This window comes from Cyclopterus lumpus, chromosome 8, assembly GCF_009769545.1.
Source record: "Cyclopterus lumpus isolate fCycLum1 chromosome 8, fCycLum1.pri, whole genome shotgun sequence".
NCBI classification, from domain to species: domain Eukaryota; kingdom Metazoa; phylum Chordata; class Actinopteri; order Perciformes; family Cyclopteridae; genus Cyclopterus; species Cyclopterus lumpus.
In genome coordinates this window covers 18,392,188-18,411,920 of record NC_046973.1, presented here as the reverse complement: position 1 = coordinate 18,411,920, position 19,733 = coordinate 18,392,188, and the positions used below count along the sequence as shown (strand labels likewise).

Sequence of the window (19,733 nt, the reverse complement as noted above, 5' to 3'; positions counted from 1 at the left end):
GGTGGTGAGCCAGTTGTGTGGGTGTGTCTGTATACTCCCACACTGGCAGTAGCTACTTCTCTACCTAAACACGGTACACATGAACACCCAGTGTTGCAGTGCCGTATATGGCCTAAAGAGTGCATGTTGTACTTATGCTTGGTGCTCCCTAAAGACCCCTATGCACTGTCTATGTGGAGGCATCCTACATTCGTTCTAAAAGTATTCAAGGCATGCACCAGTGATCCGAGCTGAGATCAAATAAAGTGCTATTTAATTGGACCGAAATGTCATTGCGCCAAAGAGCCGAGCGTTTGGTTTTCTTGTTCATTTAAGTAGCAACAGCGGCCATGTATTTCATGAACACGAGGTCATAAACTTGAAGACACTAATTAACAGGATTTATGGTCGATGCTCACGACTTTTCCTCCGTCCATTTATTAGGTTTTATTATTGTGGTGAGCTCACTTGACGGCTTCCAGCAATGCAGCAGCAACACACACACACACACATAACATTACTTTGTGCCCACTGGGCGACTCCTTTCTCATGGTTTTCTAATATTTTATTTAAGAATTAAATATCTCCAATTAATACAATGTTTTTTTGTGCCCTCCCTCCTTAACCATTTCACCGTTTCACCTTTTCACTGCTATACCACGTCTAAACATTCTCCTTATTTTTCGCGGTGTAAGTTGTAACCCTCCTGTGTTTTGATGCTATTCTCTTCCATTCAGGCAAAGGACTTCATCCACTCGGAGCTGCTCGCCTACCTCTACTCATCTGGGGACCAGAACAGCCTCATGGAGGAATCGGCTAACCAGGCCCAGCGTAGAGACGAAATGTTACGCATGTATCATGCACTCAAGGAGGCTCTGCTCATCATTGGTGACATCAGCACCGGTACCATCTCCACCCCAGTGCCCCCGCCCATAAATGACAGCTGGATCCAAGAAGCCAGGTGAGATGAGGCCTCCCACGTCATACTACGTGAGGGTTAACTAGCATTTAGTTGAGCTTCAGGTAGCACAGCTGGACAATACAGTGAGCATTGTTTAATTGTACGAGATTAGACCCCATCCACCTTGTAGTATTATGCATGCCTTGTTAAATTGTAAAATAAATATTGCAATTGCATATTATCTTTATATACAAAAATATTCCCTCACATCCACCTCTACAGGAGAATGAATGGTGTCTTTTTAGTTTAATTTAATCATATCCCCCTTTCAGCCCAACCCCTCAGCGCAGGCAGCCCGCTGCAGCTGCCCCGGCCCCGAGCCGCCCGCCTGCTGCTCGGGGCCCGACCCCAGGACCACCCATGAACCCTTCCCCTGCTTTCGGGGCTTCACTCAACCCCTCTCCCGCCTTCGGTGCACCACCGATCCCCTCTCGCCCAGGACCGCCCAGCAACGCTTTCAACAGCCACCAGGATCCCTTCAGCGCTCCCCCACTGATCCCCTCCCGGCCGGCCCGCGTCCCACCCGGTGTACCCAGGTAGGTCTTCCTTGCCAATAATTTGTGTACGCGAAGCAATTTTTGTTGCACTGCATTTGTAACATGATGTCACTAACATTTCATCGTCCTCTTGTTTTTCAAGAGTCACAGGCATGGTCTGTCATTTCTCAGGCTCACCAGTTATCCCATCTTGATATTCACAAGTATTTCTAGGCATTCATTCTTTTCTCGCTCCCACGTTCCTCCACTTCCCCTTTTTCTCCCTGTCGGGTTGTTCTGGTTTCTCCGCTGTCTCTCCGTGAGCACGTCTCACTCCTTGTTCTGTATCTTCTCTCCCTGTTGCAGCCGAAGACCCCCCGGTGCTCCTTCTCATCGGCCCACCATTATCCGCCCTGCCGAGCCCTCTCTTCTAGACTAGACTTGTGGCCTTGTGTGTGTGTGTGTGTGTGTGTGTGTGGGTGTGGGTGTGGGTGTGTATATTCTGCACACTAAAGGCCAGAGGCGGGGGCTCGAGGGGAGGGGCTGACTGATAGCGGTGCATAATGAGCATCGTTCAGCCGTATTAATGTGTCTCTTCAAGCAATGTAATGCGCTGCTAATACCATCGTTATCAGTGCACATGAATGACAGAAAGCCCTTGCTGTGGCAATTGTGTAATACAAAATAAAACCCAGCTGATCTGTGGGATGCATCTAGCTTCTATTGGTCGGAGATGGTGTATCGAAATCAGTTCAGTTTTTTTTATTATAATACCTGATTTGTTTCTTCTGACAAGGTTCCCAGCAGAAGCTTGTTAAATAACTTATTAACTGTTGCAGGCTGGCTATTCTCCCCCCCCCCCCCCCCCCCCCCCAAACACGATTGGCCGAGAAACCCATCTGATCTCTCTGTAATATACACACTTAACCTGTTGTTAATGTTTTACTGCATCTTCATTTAATAACTGATTCATAATGAAAAACAATAGCTTATTGTCACTGTTGTGTTATTTTGGTGCCGTCACTTACCTTGTGTAATTTTATTTGAGTGGCTTTGGCCTTTTTTTTTTTTAATGACCGTCATAAAATGTAGCTTTAAAAAGTGAAATCCTAATCCGCAGAAAAAGCAAAGGAGATGAAATCGCAGTGCGGGGTTGCATGCGACTGTGTGAGAGAGAGAGAGAGATAGATAGAGAGAGAGAGAGCGCAGCCTAAATCCCCCCTCCTTCCACAATGAATCCACCAGACTGACCGCTGTAATCCAAGCACTTCTAGCCGTGTAGCCTTACAACAAGCCACTCATAACGGGGATGTTGTACTCCGTTACCGGAACGCTATCCACAGAAACCCGGGAGAGGGACACTTTGTGAGATGCTCTCTCCAGTAATTCATAGTTTTTAAAGCCTTGAATTAGAATCCCTTTTAGTCTCCGTTGGAACCTCGATGAGACCTTCAGCCTTCGTGGTAGACTTTGTTCATTCCTGGATTAACTGATTCTTCTTCTAGAGCACACGGTGCAGCTTCCCCTCGGAGGATAAAACCGGGTGAAGCGGTGCGATGTGTTCGTAGACGAGGGCGTGATTTAGAGTATGAAGATGGTGTTAAGCGTTTAGGAGTTGGCGCATCTCTTTCTTGGCTTAGTTGTCGAGGACATTTATTCTCGCTGTCCGTTCTGCTTCCATGCATTTAAACACATTGTATATAGCTGGCCTATAATGGGGAGTGAGCACTTGTATCTCATTTAATCGCAGGGTTGATGACAAAAACATGCTGTTGGTTCTTAATCAAAGACCCACCGTGTTAAAGAGCGACTGTAGTGGTCGGATTAAAGGAAGCACTAACTGCCATTTCATAGATTAGCCTTGGGTGCAGGGGGAAAAGAGATGGGTCATCTCCTGATGCGTTATTTATAATCAGGGCATTTTGTGTCATTTCTTTTGATGTTTTTGGTTGCAATTGTACAACTCGGCTCCCCCAGCTTCACCTGGACTTTTTTTTTTTATTTTGGGGTTCTGCTACAGGGTTTTGCTGTCTAAAATGTGTTGCGTGTTGGGAGGGCACCTGGGGGGGGGGGGGGGGGGGTCTAAACATCATCTACACAGCTGTGATTACTTGATAATGCGTTTTGTTTGGATTGTTCTTTTGAGGGTGTTTGACCATTTTAAAACCAATTGAGGGGGAAAAGGTGCTCATGTGGGGGGAGTGACGTCGGGCTGCTAGAATGTTGTTTTTTTTCTTTTCTTTTTTTAGGTTTGATCAGGAGTTTGTTGTGAGCAGCGGGTGGTGGTGTAATATGAAGTCACACTCTGTCTACAGAAGCCGTCTAGACTTTCCTCTGTTCTCAGATAACTTTTAATTGGCCAGAAACCGAGACGGGGAAAAAAAACAACAACTGTTAAGCAATTCCAAACGGTCCGAATTGACAGACTCTTGAGACAGAGTGTGCTTCTTCTTCTTCTTCCCCTGTATTTCTCTTCAGGCGTGGCTTTCAGTGACAGTGCCAGAAGGATTAGAATACGCTTATGAAAACAGCCCCAGAGCCTTTTTAGATTTGAAGACGCTTCACATGAAAACGAACCCTTGAAAAGTTAGCTCATAAATGTCTCATTGGCCAACGTTAGTTGAATTCCACTTGTGCCTGTCACTTCAGCCTGCCTTTGAGGAGCCCACACTGTAATGCCCTGCCCTTCTTCCTAATGCCCTCCCCTGTCTGGATCTGGTGGAAGGGGTTGGAAATCAACCTGTAAAAAAAAATCTCTTTTCTTTTTGTTTTGCAAACCCTTGTCAAGTGCCTCTGTAGCAATTAATTGATTTGAATGAACATGAACTGATTTAGGATGGAGAGTAAATAAATAAAGAGGTGTTGTGTACAATAAAGGGACTGGCTCTGGTGGTTGGTGTCTCCTTTTGTCCCGTGTGATCCACTCGCTCTTCTTTCTCTCTCTTTTTTGCAAATAGCGTATCGTTTTCCTCTCTTCACTCGACCTCCCTCTCTACATATGGACCGGCAATGAGCCCGGAGATGTTCCTATGGCAACCCTCTAGAGAGGCTCAAACATTTTTCAGTGACGGGCAACTAAATTACAGTAATATCTTTTTGTGTTACCTGTATATTAATCAATTACACTGCCTGTAAAATTAATTCACCCTCCTTTTTTTACGTTTTAATGTTTTGTTTCACAGCATTGTGTAAAAGTAGGTGTTTTTTTCTCCAAGTAGTCTATTCACTGTTGTAAGACAAAAGAAAAACCATTACAACTTCAAAGAGGATAAGGGTTAACTTTATAGGCACAATTTAACTTACGTTAACAGTTCTGTGCTAAATACTCGCACAACCCCCCAGTACAAAAATATAGTCTGTTCATCATTTGTTAATAAATTACACATTAATTTGTCAAGTTCTATTGTAGGGTGATCTCTAAGCCCTCATTCCCAGATGCCTGTGCGGGTGCAGCGACTGGTCCCTGCAGTATGACATGTCACGAGGTAAAGAGATTTAATGTTGGTTGATTGTTCCTGAACAGGCGGCCGGCTCCCCGTCGTAACCAGTGGTGACCTTGATCGGCCCGAGGTGGCCATGAAATGACTTCAATCCGTGGCAGCAGCAGGACGGCAGAAGGGACCATCGATCTTATTATTTTTTTACGTCATTCAAAAAAAAAAAGAAGCTCCTACGCCTTTACAGAGCCACAGTAATCTGTACCGTCAGCGTCACGTGCACACTTTTTTTTATTTAGTTATTGAGGCATCAAACCTAGTATGTTTTGTGTCTGGTGAATGTTGTTTGAAACGGTGCTGAGCACTAAATGTTTGAGTGTGAAATGTAGTTTAAGACGTAAATCTAATGCAGATGTTTTCAGTGTCCTACTTTATGCCACACCATCCCAGTCAATTTATTTATTTGAACAAAAACTAATTTGAGACAATTTTTTTTTTAACCAAATGCTGTACAGTGCCGAGCTTTTTAAATTCTAGTAGCGTGTATTAAGACGAATGCAGCGTGATCACTTTAATATGCTTTGTGACAGATAATGTTATTGAGGCTAAACGGTGCCAGAAGGTTTCGACACTGAGGCTACAGCAGCAGTGTTCGAAATGCACAATACATATTCCATTATGTATGTTTTACCACTAACCAAATTAATGCAAAGCATCCAAAACTAGCTTACCAGATGCACGACTTAATGATATCTGCATATTTAATCCCAACATGGACGAACTGATCGGGGAAGATTGTCTACTTATTATAATGTATTTTTGTTTTTATCACAAATATAGGTGTGATCTCTCTTTTTTTTTTTTTTTTTAAACAGCCTGGGGCTTAGTAAAAAAAGAAAGTGGGCTATGTGGAGGTTTCTGATATTATTTGGGTTTATTCTTGCTATTGGTTTGATGAAACACAACATGCAATATATAAATGTCCATGTGAAATGTAGTCTGAAACTGAATAAAACATTCCAGTAAGAACAGCTGTGATTTTCAAGCTTACTGAATGGCATTATTTGTGTGTGTGTGTGTGTGTGTGTGTTGAGCTGCAGTAATGAGTCCTAAAACCCATGGAACTCAGAAAAGAGTTACCATTCCTGCATTTCTGGTAAATGGGTTTCGGTAACACAAGATTAAGATATTCATTTTTTTTCCTGCAATAATCCAAAATACAATGCTCATCTTTTAGCCAAGGGAACTTCCGGGATTTACAAAAACAGTTCATCTCTGCTGCACCAGTATGTATATTATGTGTGTGCACATCACAGTGCTGTAAATGTGATTTCCATCCAATTTAATAAATTCACAAAAACATAAATTCATAAATCTGTTTTCCAAAAAGTGTGAACTGTCCCTTTTTTTTTAAAAATCCAGCTCACGAGGCTCGAGTCTCTTCAGGGTTTACGAGTCCAACGTTCGGCCAGAGGTCAAGTTGCGTTACGACTACATGTACGCCCGCCGGGTGTCATCAAAGAGGCGTCGCAAGGTGTAGACTTGAGTGACGGCGACGGTGAGCATGACGACCATGTTGAGGCAGGACCAGAAGGAGACCCGCCACAGGTTGTCCTCCAGCAGGTAGCGGTCCCTCGCCTCCAGGGTCCGCAGCACGGTCAGGACATGGCGGCTCCTCTCCAGGTGCCGGTACACAGAGTCCAACCTCACCTGGAGGATGGAGAACAGCAGATGGGTGTTAATTAAAAAAAAAAAAAAAAAAAGACATCAGATGAATCAAGAGTTGTCTGAAGGTCATCGTAGAGCAGATGCTGTGTGACCCCACTCACCCGGATGTCCTCCAGTTTGTACTCCACCAGGCTCTCTGGCACCTCCGCCCACTCGTTTTGGCCTCCGTATGCCCTGCTGCTCTGTCTATTTATGATCACCTGGAAGAACACCATCTTCTCCGACAGTTTACTGAAGCTGTTGTCGAAACACAGCCGGTAGTCTCCGTCCTCTGTGGGATCCACCCTGCGGGGGAAAGAAAATGAGGTGTGATCTTTTAGGACATTTGCTTAACAAATCATAAGCGAGGTGGTCGTCGGAGAGCTTTTAAGCGACCCACATGTGAATGGCATCAGATCTCCTGAAGTCAGAGACCAGCTGGTATCCGCTGGGAGAGATGAGGACGAAGCCGACGTCCAGACCCGACCCAGCTGTCACCTGTAGGAGACACAGAGGGCTGGAGGTTCAGTCCAACTCTCACACACATTTCCCACAGCGGAGCTGAGTGACATGCTATCTCGTATTGAGATTTTTTTTTAAAAACACACTGACAGTTGAGCTATTCGTGTAGGGAAATTCTCTCTCCAGCTTCCTACTTATAAGCGGACGAGGAGCTCAGCGTCCGACTTCGTTGACCTTCTCAATGTCACGGCGATGGATCGTCGCGATGGTGCCTCGCTGAGACCATGCTGCAGCCTCGAAGGGGGCATCTTTTCCCTGGGAAGAGGCTCCGGTGATGTTGCCAGGCTCTTTCCCCTCTCTACGCGCCCAGAAACCACAGTGACGTCACTACGCTGACGTACCCTGCAGGGTGTGAACCCGATGCAAAGGTCGTGGCCATAAAATGACACAATATCAGAGACTTGAGGACAAACGTGCTTTTCAATTTAATATTAATTACGGTGGCTGTATATATTTTGGATGCATTTAAGATGCGATCGCCATGTTGAGTCGTGTGCAGGATGCACGTTGAGTACTTTTAAGTGTCTTCGACGACAGCAGTAGTGGTGTTCTTATCTCACGTAAGACTAAAGTCCAAGGCTCGTTAACTGGTTTTTCAGTTAGACATTATTCACAATGAAGGTATTCTAAACTTTAAACACACACGCACACACAAACACACACACACACACAGACAGAAAGGAAACAATATTGACCTGGTATTCAACTTCCAGGCTGTCGTTCCTCGCCGTAGTTTGGTAAAAACACTCGGTGCTGCCAGCGGACAATAGAAACGTAAACTCCACGTCTTTGTTTGGCCCCGAACCCAAAGTCAAGTCTACAGTCAGGATGAAACATGCCAGCAAACGGAGCTTTCCAGACCCATTCATCATCATCATCATCCTCAGCCAAATGTCCAAATCCAAATCCACTTCCACCAGCTTTAAGCAACTTCTACTGTCATACTCCGACAGAAAAGAAGCCTCACAGTTAAGTTCCTTGGTCAGAGCTGAACGAGCGGAGCCACAATCTGCAGCCGCATGCAAAACTGAGCTGAGTGACGAGGCGAGCCTGGTGATTCATGACGAGGGCTTGTTCGTTACAGGTACGTTTTAAATGTACTTCAATGCTACTTTTTGTCAATCACTTCTCACACTTTTTGTATTGTTTTTTTTTGTTTTGCGCGAAATGGATATTTGTGTTCCTGTATTACGAATTCTATCTAACAAAACGTCGTGCTTGTCACGTCCTCTTCTATCCTGTAGGGGGAGCTGACGGTAAAAGACAAAAAGGGGGCCCCTCACCGCGGAGTCTTGACATCGTGGATGTATTAGGAAGAAGTCAGTAGGGTAGAATACGCATGCTGAACCGATGCGTACCTAACCTACGATTTATGATGTTTTAATGCCTGAAGTAATCAGAATCATGAATTCCTTTCACACAAACATTCGGCAGGTTGCCATATGGTCCTTATAATTGTCTTTTTCCAAGAGGGTATACCAGGAGTTTTATTTGTACTAAATGATTACACATGTTGCTGTCGCTGAGAAGAATGTGTAGCGCAGTAGAGAAAGGTGCAATAAAACCAAAACATCTAGCAGGTGCCAACTGACAAAACAGGTGTGGGTGGGTGGGTGTGTGTGTGTGTGTGTGTGGGTGTGTGTGTGTGTGTGTGTGTGTGTGTGTGTGTGGACAGACGGCATGAGACGGTTTACATTGACGCAAGAAAGAAAAACTTGTTGTGTCAGGAATCTGACTGTTGACATTAGAGGCCGTACGCACGCGACCAGTTTGACTGGTGTGCTCTCATTCAGGCCGATTACACATATAAATACATAGTGTGTAAAGGAGCATAGTGTGTATTCTTTTCTACTTTATTGGATTTGGATACGGTGAGTTATAGGAATTTGTATTTAATGCATCGTCGTCATGAACCGTGCAGAGGTTTTGCTCGTGTTACGCTTTGAGGAGGTGTCTGCCTTCTGATTGACAGGTCGCTAACCGTGACGCGGTCTGGGAGTCGTTTGTGTTTTTTTTGGTGTTTTTTTTAGCAATGTGCTTTCAGTTCGTGACATTTAATTGTAACGTCTTTGGTCGCATACGAATTGTCATATTCAGCATCCAGGGTGTACTTGGCTCTCCAAGAAATCCAAGATGGTCGACAGGCTTAAAAAAAGGCCTAACGTGAGGTGTGGCAGAACATGCCACTCCACTCCACCTCACCCCCCCCCCCCCCCCCCCCCCCCCCCCCCCCCCCCCCCCCCCCCCCCCCCCCCCCCATCCCCCGCCTGCTGCGTCTGGTGAGTGGCCTCAGTGTTTTATTTATTTATTTATTTTCATGCCTTGCACCTCTGTTCTCACAGCGCAGAGGTTTGACACTGTGGATAACATCGCGAGAAGTGGATCAGACGTTGAACGTTATTCCGGTCCACATCTGGTGTCAGACTAAAAGACAAGCCAGAGAGAGAGAGAGAGAGAGAGAGAGAGAGAGAGAGAGAGAGAGAGAGAGAGAGGAAGCGTGAATGTAGATATTTCAACATTGCTCTTACAGTGAAGTGGGAGTGGGTGAAGTGGAGGTTAAGAGGCATTGTGCTCGGCCTGCCACCTTCTGCCGCCGCTTCGTAACTTATCGTCTGCAGTCGGGTGCAGACAGGTGCATCTCGGCCTCCACGAGGCGCTCTTGGTTGATGCATCTCAAGCTCTCTGTGTGCACATCTGTTCTTAATGTGACTCCTCGTGACGTGGGCCGTCTCCACTTGAACCAACCGCAAATGAGCCCACCCTTCTTCTTGCTACTTTGTCACCCCCACGCCCCCCCTCTTCTCCGTCACTCAAGTCCTTTTGTCTTCCGTGGTCCCCTTTCGAAGCAACATCCTCTTGACAACTTGTTCACACAGATTTGCTTTTCAGTGACAGACAGCGAGAGAGATAGAGATAGAGAGATAGATAGAGAGAGAGAGAGAGAGCACAGTAGGTATGTCAAAGGTTGGATATCCCTCTGTGTGTGTGGTGGACACCTACAGCACCCGGCCTGCAGTGCCACCCAGGCGGGGTCCGGAGAGACGGCGCACCGAGGTGGCGCAGACCCTGCTGTTCCTGCTGGTGAGCGTGGCGTTGTGCGGCGCGGTCATAGAAGCCTGCTTCATCTACAACCTCTACCGACCAGGGTTTGTGAGTATCAACCCCATCGATGGGTCTCGTATCAGCGTATCATTTTTCTTCTGAATCTTACTGCTCTCATACGAGCTCATTCAGATGCAACACCTTTTTTTTTTCTTTTTCTTTTTAGTGTTTTCTGTCACCCTTAACACAAAAACTCTTTCAGTTTTGTTTTTTTCGTCTAACACCTTTAAATGGGAATTATCCTCTGATTCTCAGCAACATCTTGATTTTTCTCTAAACACTCCTATGTATTCATATTTAAATGAAACGTTGAAACGTGAGATCAGTTACAGTCACTGTAACCAAATTGGAACACTTCCGCTGTCCGCGATTTACATTTGTTATCTCAGATATCGCCCCTTGTGTCATGATGGAGTTATGGAGTTATTTTACCAAAAACAATGTCATGAGAATATATTGGGAGAGAGAAAAAAAAGAGCTGTGCACTTTATATACAACACGTTTCTTTACACGTATGTGTGCAATGTCGTTCATGTTTCGTGACGCAAAGGACTCAATATTAAGGGAGGACTAAATACATTCTTAAATCTAAGTGTCCAGTAGATCTAACACTCACGAAGAGTAACTTAATCAGAGTTACTTTTGATTAACACTAGTCAGTGTCAAATGTAAATAACACTTCTCATTGTAGTGTAGTGTAAAATAATTACTCTTACCAGAGTTGCATTGACTCTGAAATGTTAACACTGTGTTCAGTGTTAACATTACATTACATGTCATTTAGCTGGTTACTTTAAGTGTTACTTTAACAGTAGATAGGGACCATATGTTCACTGGCTTAGTGTTGAATTGACACTTGTACGGTATGTGTGTGCGATGTTTCGTGACGCAAAGGACTGAATCATATGAGGGAAAAAAAATACTACAACAACTGCTGACTGAGAAATAATTTCACTATTATGGGAAAGGAGATGGAGAAGTGTGGCCCATTTATTGAAAAATTTCCTGTAACACCGGGTGTCAGCCCCGTAACGTTGGATGGTCAGAGTTTTCACTGAATCGCTGACTCAGTTTCCTGTCGTCTCCTGATGCCAAGGGGGGGGGGGGGTACACTTTGCATATGTCCAAACATATGCAAAGTGTACAAACACAGGGACAGGAGAGAATAGAACGTGGTCTATTTCCTGTCGCGTGATCGTCATCTATTTTCAGCTCCTTGCCAGTAAAGACAGACCTGTCCTACTTTTGTTCTGCAGAAACACTTCTGATTTTATGATTTGAATAGGCTCTGAATTTCTTTTCCTATTCGTGCAGCTCGGTCACACGTCAGCTAATAATAGTAGTAACAATAATAGATGCATTTTCCATCCCATTGCACAGGCCACCCCGGCATCGTTCTCTAAGCTCTTCGAAGGTATGTATCAGCACTTATTACTCCGCCTATGAATATCGCTTCAGTATACGTAAGCCACATCAATGACACTTTCTCTGGTCCTCGCGCAGGTAAAGTCGTTACTTCTCGCCCGAAAACTCTCAGTCTTGTTATTCCTCCCTCCAAACCGGTCGCACACCTGACAGGTGAGAGCAGTGTGTTCATATTCCGTCCATTAACACGGCGTCCAATTTACTACGAATGCAGAAAAATACAAATATTGTTGTGGCTCTGGCCCTTTTTAAAAAAAATGTATTATAATGTATTCATTATTTTAAAAAACACATTACGTGTGTATGACCTTGTATGAATATAATTATTAATCAGACTTCACAATGTTGCTGTCCCCCCCCCCCCAGGTGGACAAGATGTAGTTCACGGAAAACAAATCATGGCGTGGAGCATGGATGCCGACCCTCTCCTCTATGAAATGGGCTACGAAAACAAAAGCCTCGTTATTCAGAAGGAGGGTTATTACCATGTCTATTCCAAGGTTTCCTTCTTGGACATCGATGAATTTCACCACTCTATTAATCGGAGAACTGAACGGTATTCGAGGGGAATTATTCCCCTCCTGATATCCAGGAGATCCTCCGAGGGGTCCAGCAGCACGCGGTCCAACAGTTACCTGGCTGGAGTGTTTCACCTTCACATAAAGGACACCCTTTTTGTGGAGGTGAGCCAGGCCTCACGCATCGTGCGCATCACACCGTACGAGAACGTCTTTGGTGCATATATGATATAAATATCACATTGATTCCTATTGTTATAGTGTGTTTTACATTGCGAAAAAAACATTTTGTTATCTTTTTTTAAATTTTTTATATGCTTCCTTTATACTTAAAAATCCTGTTTGTCTGAATGTTTAAAAGTGACTCTTCATTGACGGGGTTTTTTCACAACTTTTGTACTTTTTGTACGTATGTTTCATGCTAAAATTAAAAACATACAAAACTGTCTGCATTTTTTTTCCGTTTCTTGCTGTAACACATGATGCACTCTCTTTATTGATCCCTTCAGTGGTAGAATAAATGACATCGGTCCAACCACGTGGCTCGCACTGCAGAGAAGGTCTTATTTTAATAGTACAGTGACACATAAAGATGTGTGAATATGTCACACATCGTTTCAGCATAGCAGGAGAACTTATATGACACATGTACTCGAGTTTGAGGGTTGAGAGGCACCGATATGTGTTTGCCACACGTTTAGATCAACACACTCTTCTACTGTAATGCTATGGATGATCGTTTCCATGGTGACGAGCATGTTGCCTTGAACAAACGAAAGGCGTTGGAAGTTTTTTTTGTTTGTTCTCTCTCTCTTTTGTATCTCATCTCGCACTTTCCCTTCAACTGAGTCTATTCGAAGAAGCTGCTCTTGGAAACACCCACAGAGTTGTGTGTTTGTAAACTCAAGAGGAAGTGGTAGTGGGGGGTGGGGGGTGGGGGGGCATCAGCAGCAGATTGCCTGACTCACTTTCCAACCTCAGACCCAGACAGCACTCGATGGAGAACATTTTGCAGGTGTGTGTGTGTGTGTGTGTGTGTGTGTGTGTGTACAGGCAGGTGGTTAATATGTTTTCCCTCATGCACGACACGTTTTGTTCAAATTGGTAAAACACTCGAGTTGAGACTACTCATCCGGTTAATTAAGCTACATATATACATATATGCTACATATAGTCTGAATTCATAAGAAAACACCTCCTTCATGAATGCCTCTTGATGTGTGTGTGTGTGTGCGTGTGTGTGTGTGTGTGTGTGTGTGTGAGAGTCATTATCTTCCATTGCTGGCGGACCTGTGCGGTGTGAGAGACTGTAGCAGCAAAGGAGGGGGAGCCGTGTCAAGCTCTGGTTGGGATTCACGCAGTTGATCATTTATTTAGTCTAGAATTGACTTTTTAATAGAGGACTTGTGTGGTGATGACATCACCCTTTATTTGCTAATTATGCACACTTCCATGGATGAAAGCGACGTGTTCTATCGTTTAAAGCACGTCCGTGTCGTCACATATCGGATCTGTGGAGACGCTGGACATTTCTTCAACCACCACCTGTATGTCACTTCGAAGCTTCGACTCTCCAATGAACACTGACCCCGCCGACTGAAAGGAGATCATGCAGCAACACAGTCCACAGCTAAATACTGTCCCCTTGTGTCGGCCTTTGGTTCACGTAGAGAACAATGCACCGCTAACAGTTTTATGACATATATCTCTGGCATATATCAAATGTGTTGTCGTCACAGAAGCTGCTGCACGACTCGCACATCGAGGGAGTGGAAAGCAAAACGCGGGAACCACCCCGACCCATGCGGAGGGAGAGAGGGCCTTGGATGCATGAGACAGAGTGGGTGGTAAATGGGTCTGTTGTGTGCATTTGAATTCAGCTTCTTGGACTGCTCCTCCTCAGGAATCGAAAGCTGCGGTGGCGACAGCTAATGCAGTTACAGATACGGCTGAGGTTTGGAGTTTTAGATGAAAGCTCAGCGACTTGGAACATATGTGACTTTGCCGGTGATGACTAGCATCATGTTCCGGTGACCTTTTTGTGTACTGCATCTGTAGTGCGGTGTCAGATTTGGATGCTTGATGTTTGTGTAAAGATGCCGATTTATTTTTATTGAGCTTTGTCTGGAAGGAATATTCTTCGAAAGCATATGGCAGGGAGGGTCCCTCTGTTTCTTTCTATTAGTCACTCATTATCTGCGGGGGTCCCACTGTTAACTCGTGACCTCTCACTTTCACTTTATATTCAGGGTCTCGAAAAAATGACTCACAGTCACTTTTGATATTTCATTCGCTTTGTCGAGCTCCGTATTGGGGCTTATAAACACATTAAATGTAATACACTGGATGACAAAAATATAGTTTTTAATTAAGGAGATGTTTTCATAGCAGGAGTTTTTGAATGTGCATGATCACACCAAACATCGGAGAGACAAAATAAGTGTGAACCATCAACAAAACGAAACATTTCCATTCAACAACATGAAACTTTACGCATAAAATACCACGAGTCGAGATTTGTCATAATGTGCTATACAGGTGGTGAAGGATATTTGGAGGTTAGTTCGGTCAAGTCTTTTCACTTTTCATTTTAAATTAAAATATAATACTAATGTATGTAACTGTTCTGGTTTTTACATGAATAACAAACATTAATTCTGTTTCTTACAATCATTACAGATTGCGTAAACACCATCATGTTCTATACCATCATGTCTAAACAAATACATCTATATTTTGTTCTTAAATATTTAACAACCATGTTGTCTAGTTTGTACAATTCTAGCTAGATATAATTACCGTAAATAATAAAGAAAACAGTGTACATTCCAGTGACTCACTAACAATACATGCCACTCAATAACATACATTGTCACACAGTAACATACATTTATTATTATGTTATTTGCTAACCTGCCCGTGGAATTTTGTTAAATACAGTATATATTCGTGTATGGTATATATTTTAGTTGCAAACGATAAATAAATACAACATAAATATCATTTAAACTGTTTAAAAACGTATCAGGAAATAAAATCAAGAAGCAGCTAATAAGCCGTGGTGTAAATAACACAGTTCTCCCGGAAATTCTGAATAATACATTCTTGCAGTTAACTATAACACATTTTAAGAAACTCCAACAAGGTAAAGAAATGAATACAAAAGTGGATCTGCTCACTCTAAACACCTGTTTCACTCACTTAAAATGTGCTCCTCGATCACAGCTGTTTGAGTAGCAATGATCATTTTTGAAAAAAATTTTATATGAAAATCGCTATACATCATGTTCCTTTTGTCTCTTAACCACAACAGCAGAGAAGGAGATTTGTAGTGATGCCATCGACCCGTCGACTGATCCTGAAGCTGCTTTACTTTGCGGAAATTATTGGACGTCAAAAACAATTTTAAATTACCCCAGCAATGTGGGCTAAAGACATTCTTCAGTCTCTGACTGCTGATCCGGTGATCCAACGACAATAAGTACACTTTCTGTGACCACGCCATTTAGAATAGCGATACACCAGCGCTCCATCAGAGCTCCCTCTAAGGCTTGTTCATGTAGATGATGTCCAGGTGGGTAAGAGATTCATTGATGAGTTCTTCAGTGGTTGGCCAGTGGACCTCCAGGGAGCTTCCGGCAGACAGCTCCTCTACCTTCCCCAGGAGGCCTGTGCTGCATGTGTACCTGTTAATCCGACCCTGCAGGATGACGTCGTCGTCGCTCTTCATGCTGACTGTGTGCTGCGATCCGCCCGTTGCATTACATGAAGACAGTGTCACCTGAAGATTTAGGAAGAAATATCCATCCCTCATTATTTTCAGAACTCTTCCTCCTTTTTCTTCTGACACCAGGCCTTTATCTGGATTCTTTGCCGACCACTTCATGTGACTGTGGACTGCGGGCGAGAGAAAGGTTTCTGTTAGATGTGAGTTTTTTGTCATTTTTTTTTTTAGAACTTCACTCTGAGTCTCCCACAGTGACATCTTGCAAATGTTTATTTCTGTTGTCCTGTCACGGATGATGAAATTACATGTGATGTCTTATTCCCTCGGACCAGGCCGTTATCTGTATTTCCAACAGCTTGTGAATGGCGATCTGACGCATTGTGTACAGATTGTTGCAGCCTTTGTTGTACATCTGAGTATGAAAAATACTTGAAATAGCTTTACCTTCAAAGGTGAGCATCTTGCCTTTGCCCAAGAGAAGCCCACGCTCAGAGGGGGGCTGTTGAAAGAGAAAGAGATCCAGTTATCTCAAAATATCAACAGTAAGTGTGGCGTCTCTTTTAAAACGTGGAGACGAGTACCTCCATCCTAAAATGTGACTACAGAATAAATCACACTCTATCTTCAGAGGTACCAAGAAGAGACACCGGTTTAAGTTCAGTGGCATTTCCCCGAATGTGGTAGGGACGTCACTGTGCTTCCTCCAGCGAGTGAGGAGAGCGGTTAGACTGTCTGACTCAAGAAGATACAGCATTTCTGCAAGATGTGTGTGTGTTTGTGTGTGTGTGTGTGTGTGTGTGTGTGTCTGGAATAGTGTGATTTGCTAAACCCTACGACAACAAATACAAATAGCATGACATCTTAATCACCAGTGAGGTCAACGGGAGCAGCACGCGCTCCGAAGCAGCGGTTGTCTTACCGGAGGTGTGTTGTTCGCCTGGAATGGCATCGGGGGCTCTGGTGCTGCAGCGCTAACCTTCTGAGACTGGAGAAGGAAAATAGAAGCACACAATAGAAGAAGAAAAAAAAATAGACGGTGATAAACGGTTCAAGGGTATGCTGTATAATAAAAGTGGCAGTGTATAAAGTGAAGGTTGAACCAACTCTCGGTGCAATAAGAACCTGTTCAAGTTCTCTAAAGGGCATCTAAAGGGCAATGTGAAAGTGTTGAATGGAAAGCGTCATATTTGTCAAATGTTTACACCAAACACCAACATAAACAATGCTAGACTTATAGTTCCTTTACATATTTACCAGTTGCCCTCCATTGTTGGTTGCATTAGTCGTGTTGCATTGTTTTACCTCTGGGGTTGTGATGGGGGTGCTGATCTAAAACATAAACATGTCTACTTCAACGTTACGCTAAAGGTGCCACTGTTCGGGAGTCATAAGAGGTGCCTCTGTCACCAGCTGCAGACCACATGCAGAGAGGTTCCTTTCTCACCAGATGTGCTACCAAAACCCACAAGAAAGAGCAGCTGTTTTAACATAACACACAGCTGTCAGTCATCTCGTACTCGGTTTCTTCATTCATTACGCTACGGTAACCTACGGGTAACGCTGACGTTCACGTGTGTAACGCCCACGAGAGACACCGCGACGTTGTCTAAATGGACAAATCTGAGGGTATTATTTAAAGAGGTCTCACCGGGCCGTGATGGCCAGCCGCGAAGAAGAAGACGATGAACGCAACCTGGACAACGGTCAGGATGGTGACCCACAACAGGAGGAAAGGGATTAGGGATTGACGGGTAGGCGATGTCATCGTCGGTCCGACGGCGGAGGAAGACAGATGTTTGTTTGTTTTCGAGCTGTACGGCGCTGTACAGGGGTTCTGAGTTTCCTCTGCTGGGAGACCAAAGCAGTGTTTGTTCGCTTCCTGAGCTCGTCGCGTGTGCATGTGATGAGGACGTGTCGGTGTCTGCCGGTGTTCTGCAGTGCCCCGAGTATCCAGACGGTACTTTCCCCTCACAAGAAGGCCCAGATAATGGGGCCGGCCCTTTACTCCTACTCACCACAATTCACACAAAAAGGGGAACGCAACTCACAACTAGGAGGAGAAGGAAGAAGTGAAGAACTTTTACATAAATTAATTGCAGAGTGAATCAGTCTGTTCCTTATTCATGATGAGATTTTGATCAAGAGCGTTTGCGTGATGGTTGTGTATGTGTCATCCTTTGCTACTTTTCTTTGCCAATATTGAAAGTCATAGCCTTGCTGTTTTTGCTCCCTATTTCCCCTTTTTTTTTTTTTTTTTTTTTTCTTCCTCTACATGTCTCTTTATTAAACATGGTAGATACTCGTGTTTATCTATACTTAAAACTTATTTGGAGCAGGAACATGTACATGTATGTGATTAGGGTTTATTAGAACAATAAAACCAGAATCCAATGTGTTAATTTCGACATTGATTATTAAAGCTTTCAAGCAGGGATTTTGAAAAAGAAAAAAAGGACCTTTAAAATCTTGGGGCGAAATGCTGATACGGCGAGAACTGTAGATATACAATTATTACAACGTATATGGAACAATGACTTACTGTGTAAAAGCTTCCTAAACCATCCAAGCAAGTAAAAATAATGTCAAACAAAATGTCACATTAACAATGCATGTTGTTTACCTATTACTTCTTGAGAATTCCCACCTGCCCCTGAACTGTGGTCGAGGTCAGTAAATGTGGTTTCACTTTCACCGTGAGCACTTTTGCTTGGGGAAAGTTTCACGGCAGCAAAAACAGGATGGGCTTTAGTTCAGGTATGTGTCATCAAACGGAAAAGAGGACTTTGAGACTAAATGGTCTCTGCGGTAGCGAGTACCTTTATGTTCAAGTAGCACAACAACACAATCCTGCCCGGACTTGTTACTGACTTTAATCCACGATGGCTGGAGGCCTTTATGTGCACTAGAGAATAGTCGGGGGGGTTGCATTTGAGTTCAATAACAGCAGACAGAACACCAGAAAAGACGAATGAGCTGGTGCATTATTGAGAGTCGTGTGCACATTTGATTTGAGTATTTTTTTTTGGGCCTGTGGGGTTAATTATCGGCGTGGGGAAATAAAAAGATTGTTTCAGCAATTTTTGTGGCTCAACTGCTGGGTGATGAAATACTTTTGCAACAAAAAGCGCGATCAAATTACATATCCCCTGAATGAATCATATAGTTTCACTGAGAGGCGCAGAGGAAATTCAGCATTAAAAAACAATATCTTCATACACATGTTGGAGTGGGTTGGATAATGGGGCTAAATTAATAATAGAAACAGTGACAGGTAATGACAAAGCAGGATGGAAAATCAGCTCCAAATCGAATGAGGGCAATGACACGGACATGAATAGATTCTTATTGACTGACAGTGACCACAATAAACACAACTAATGGTGGAGATATTCCACGCATTACTACACCGCATGCCCTTTAATACACATCGCAAAGTGACATCAGATCAGTAGAGAGGGGAATCATTTGGGACGCCTGCCATTTTACATCCACTCCTCTACTGATGAACAGTCGGTTTATTTCCTCTCACTTTCTGGCCACTGAACGATGATTTACAGCCATCTAGTGGATGTAAATGCATAACAAAGACACATAATAAATGCTTTCAAACTAATCCCAATATGCGTTATCACTCTGTGTGTACAACTGTAACGCTGATGCTCAAACACATGTGAAATGAATGTTTTACTGTCTGTTTTTACTACATAGCAAGACCAAAAGACCAAAGCTACAGGTAAAAATACAGCTATGGTAAAGACACATGGGGCCAAAATGGGCATAAAAGTACATGAAAAACCAACCACTGCTTTGTAATCCCATGTGTCACTGTTAGGAATTACACCTGTATAAATGTGTCTATAAACGTACAAAGTGGCCTTT

General features: G+C 43.7%; 4 protein-coding genes across 8 annotated transcripts in view; 2 read left to right on the top strand and 2 right to left on the bottom strand.

The window, feature by feature from the left end:
• dnm2a (dynamin 2a) overlaps positions 1-5,886 on the top strand; it is a 28,082-nt gene extending 22,196 nt beyond the window's left edge. For 4 of the 5 annotated variants that reach the window (XM_034539558.1, XM_034539557.1, XM_034539555.1 and 1 more), the window contains 3 exons: positions 717-940; positions 1,213-1,476; positions 1,783-4,308. In XM_034539558.1, the coding sequence (XP_034395449.1) occupies positions 717-940; positions 1,213-1,476; positions 1,783-1,855 (561 nt within the window). In that variant the 3' untranslated portion in view covers positions 1,856-4,308. Of the gene's footprint in view, positions 1-716; positions 941-1,212; positions 1,477-1,782; positions 4,309-4,939 lie in introns of those variants that run through there. The other variant, XM_034539556.1, reaches the window with a different exon arrangement.
• A 440-nt stretch (positions 5,887-6,326) lies between these two features.
• On the bottom strand, positions 6,327-8,083 carry tmed1a (transmembrane p24 trafficking protein 1a). The gene is made up of 4 exons (XM_034539835.1): positions 7,778-8,083; positions 6,961-7,058; positions 6,683-6,866; positions 6,327-6,563 (listed from the first exon to the last, which is right to left on the bottom strand). The coding sequence occupies exons 1-4, from the start codon at positions 7,961-7,963 to the stop codon at positions 6,345-6,347; spliced, it is 687 nt and encodes a 228-aa protein (XP_034395726.1). The 5' UTR covers positions 7,964-8,083; the 3' UTR covers positions 6,327-6,344.
• Positions 8,084-9,632: 1,549 nt separating this feature from the next.
• Positions 9,633-12,575, top strand: tnfsf14 (TNF superfamily member 14). The gene is made up of 4 exons (XM_034539278.1): positions 9,633-10,232; positions 11,565-11,598; positions 11,688-11,762; positions 11,976-12,575. The coding sequence occupies exons 1-4, from the start codon at positions 10,038-10,040 to the stop codon at positions 12,359-12,361; spliced, it is 690 nt and encodes a 229-aa protein (XP_034395169.1). The 5' UTR covers positions 9,633-10,037; the 3' UTR covers positions 12,362-12,575.
• A 1,899-nt stretch (positions 12,576-14,474) lies between these two features.
• Positions 14,475-18,016, bottom strand: LOC117735002. Its single transcript, XM_034539381.1, has 4 exons — positions 17,503-18,016; positions 16,774-16,839; positions 16,299-16,353; positions 14,475-16,024 (listed from the first exon to the last, which is right to left on the bottom strand). Exons 1-4 carry the CDS (start codon positions 17,752-17,754, stop codon positions 15,672-15,674), a joined length of 726 nt encoding a protein of 241 aa, XP_034395272.1. The 5' UTR covers positions 17,755-18,016; the 3' UTR covers positions 14,475-15,671.
• Positions 18,017-19,733: the final 1,717 nt, after the last annotated feature.

Coding starts and splice junctions, on each gene's coding strand:
- LOC117735002 (XM_034539381.1), bottom strand. CDS start 17,754: ATGCACACGCGACGAGCTCAGGAAGCGAACAAACACTGCTTTGGTCTC. Junction 16,840..17,502: donor CGGCTGGCCATCACGGCCCG/GTGAGACCTCTT, acceptor TTCCTTCTCCAG/TCTCAGAAGGTTAGCGCTGC. Junction 16,025..16,298: donor CAAGATGCTCACCTTTGAAG/GTAAAGCTATTT, acceptor TCTCGCCCGCAG/TCCACAGTCACATGAAGTGG.
- tnfsf14 (XM_034539278.1), top strand. CDS start 10,038: ATGTCAAAGGTTGGATATCCCTCTGTGTGTGTGGTGGACACCTACAGC. Junction 11,599..11,687: donor GTTCTCTAAGCTCTTCGAAG/GTATGTATCAGC, acceptor GTCCTCGCGCAG/GTAAAGTCGTTACTTCTCGC. Junction 11,763..11,975: donor ACCGGTCGCACACCTGACAG/GTGAGAGCAGTG, acceptor CCCCCCCCCCAG/GTGGACAAGATGTAGTTCAC.
- tmed1a (XM_034539835.1), bottom strand. CDS start 7,963: ATGATGATGATGATGAATGGGTCTGGAAAGCTCCGTTTGCTGGCATGT. Junction 7,059..7,777: donor GCCTGGAAGTTGAATACCAG/GTCAATATTGTT, acceptor TGTCTCCTACAG/GTGACAGCTGGGTCGGGTCT. Junction 6,564..6,682: donor ACAAACTGGAGGACATCCGG/GTGAGTGGGGTC, acceptor TCCATCCTCCAG/GTGAGGTTGGACTCTGTGTA.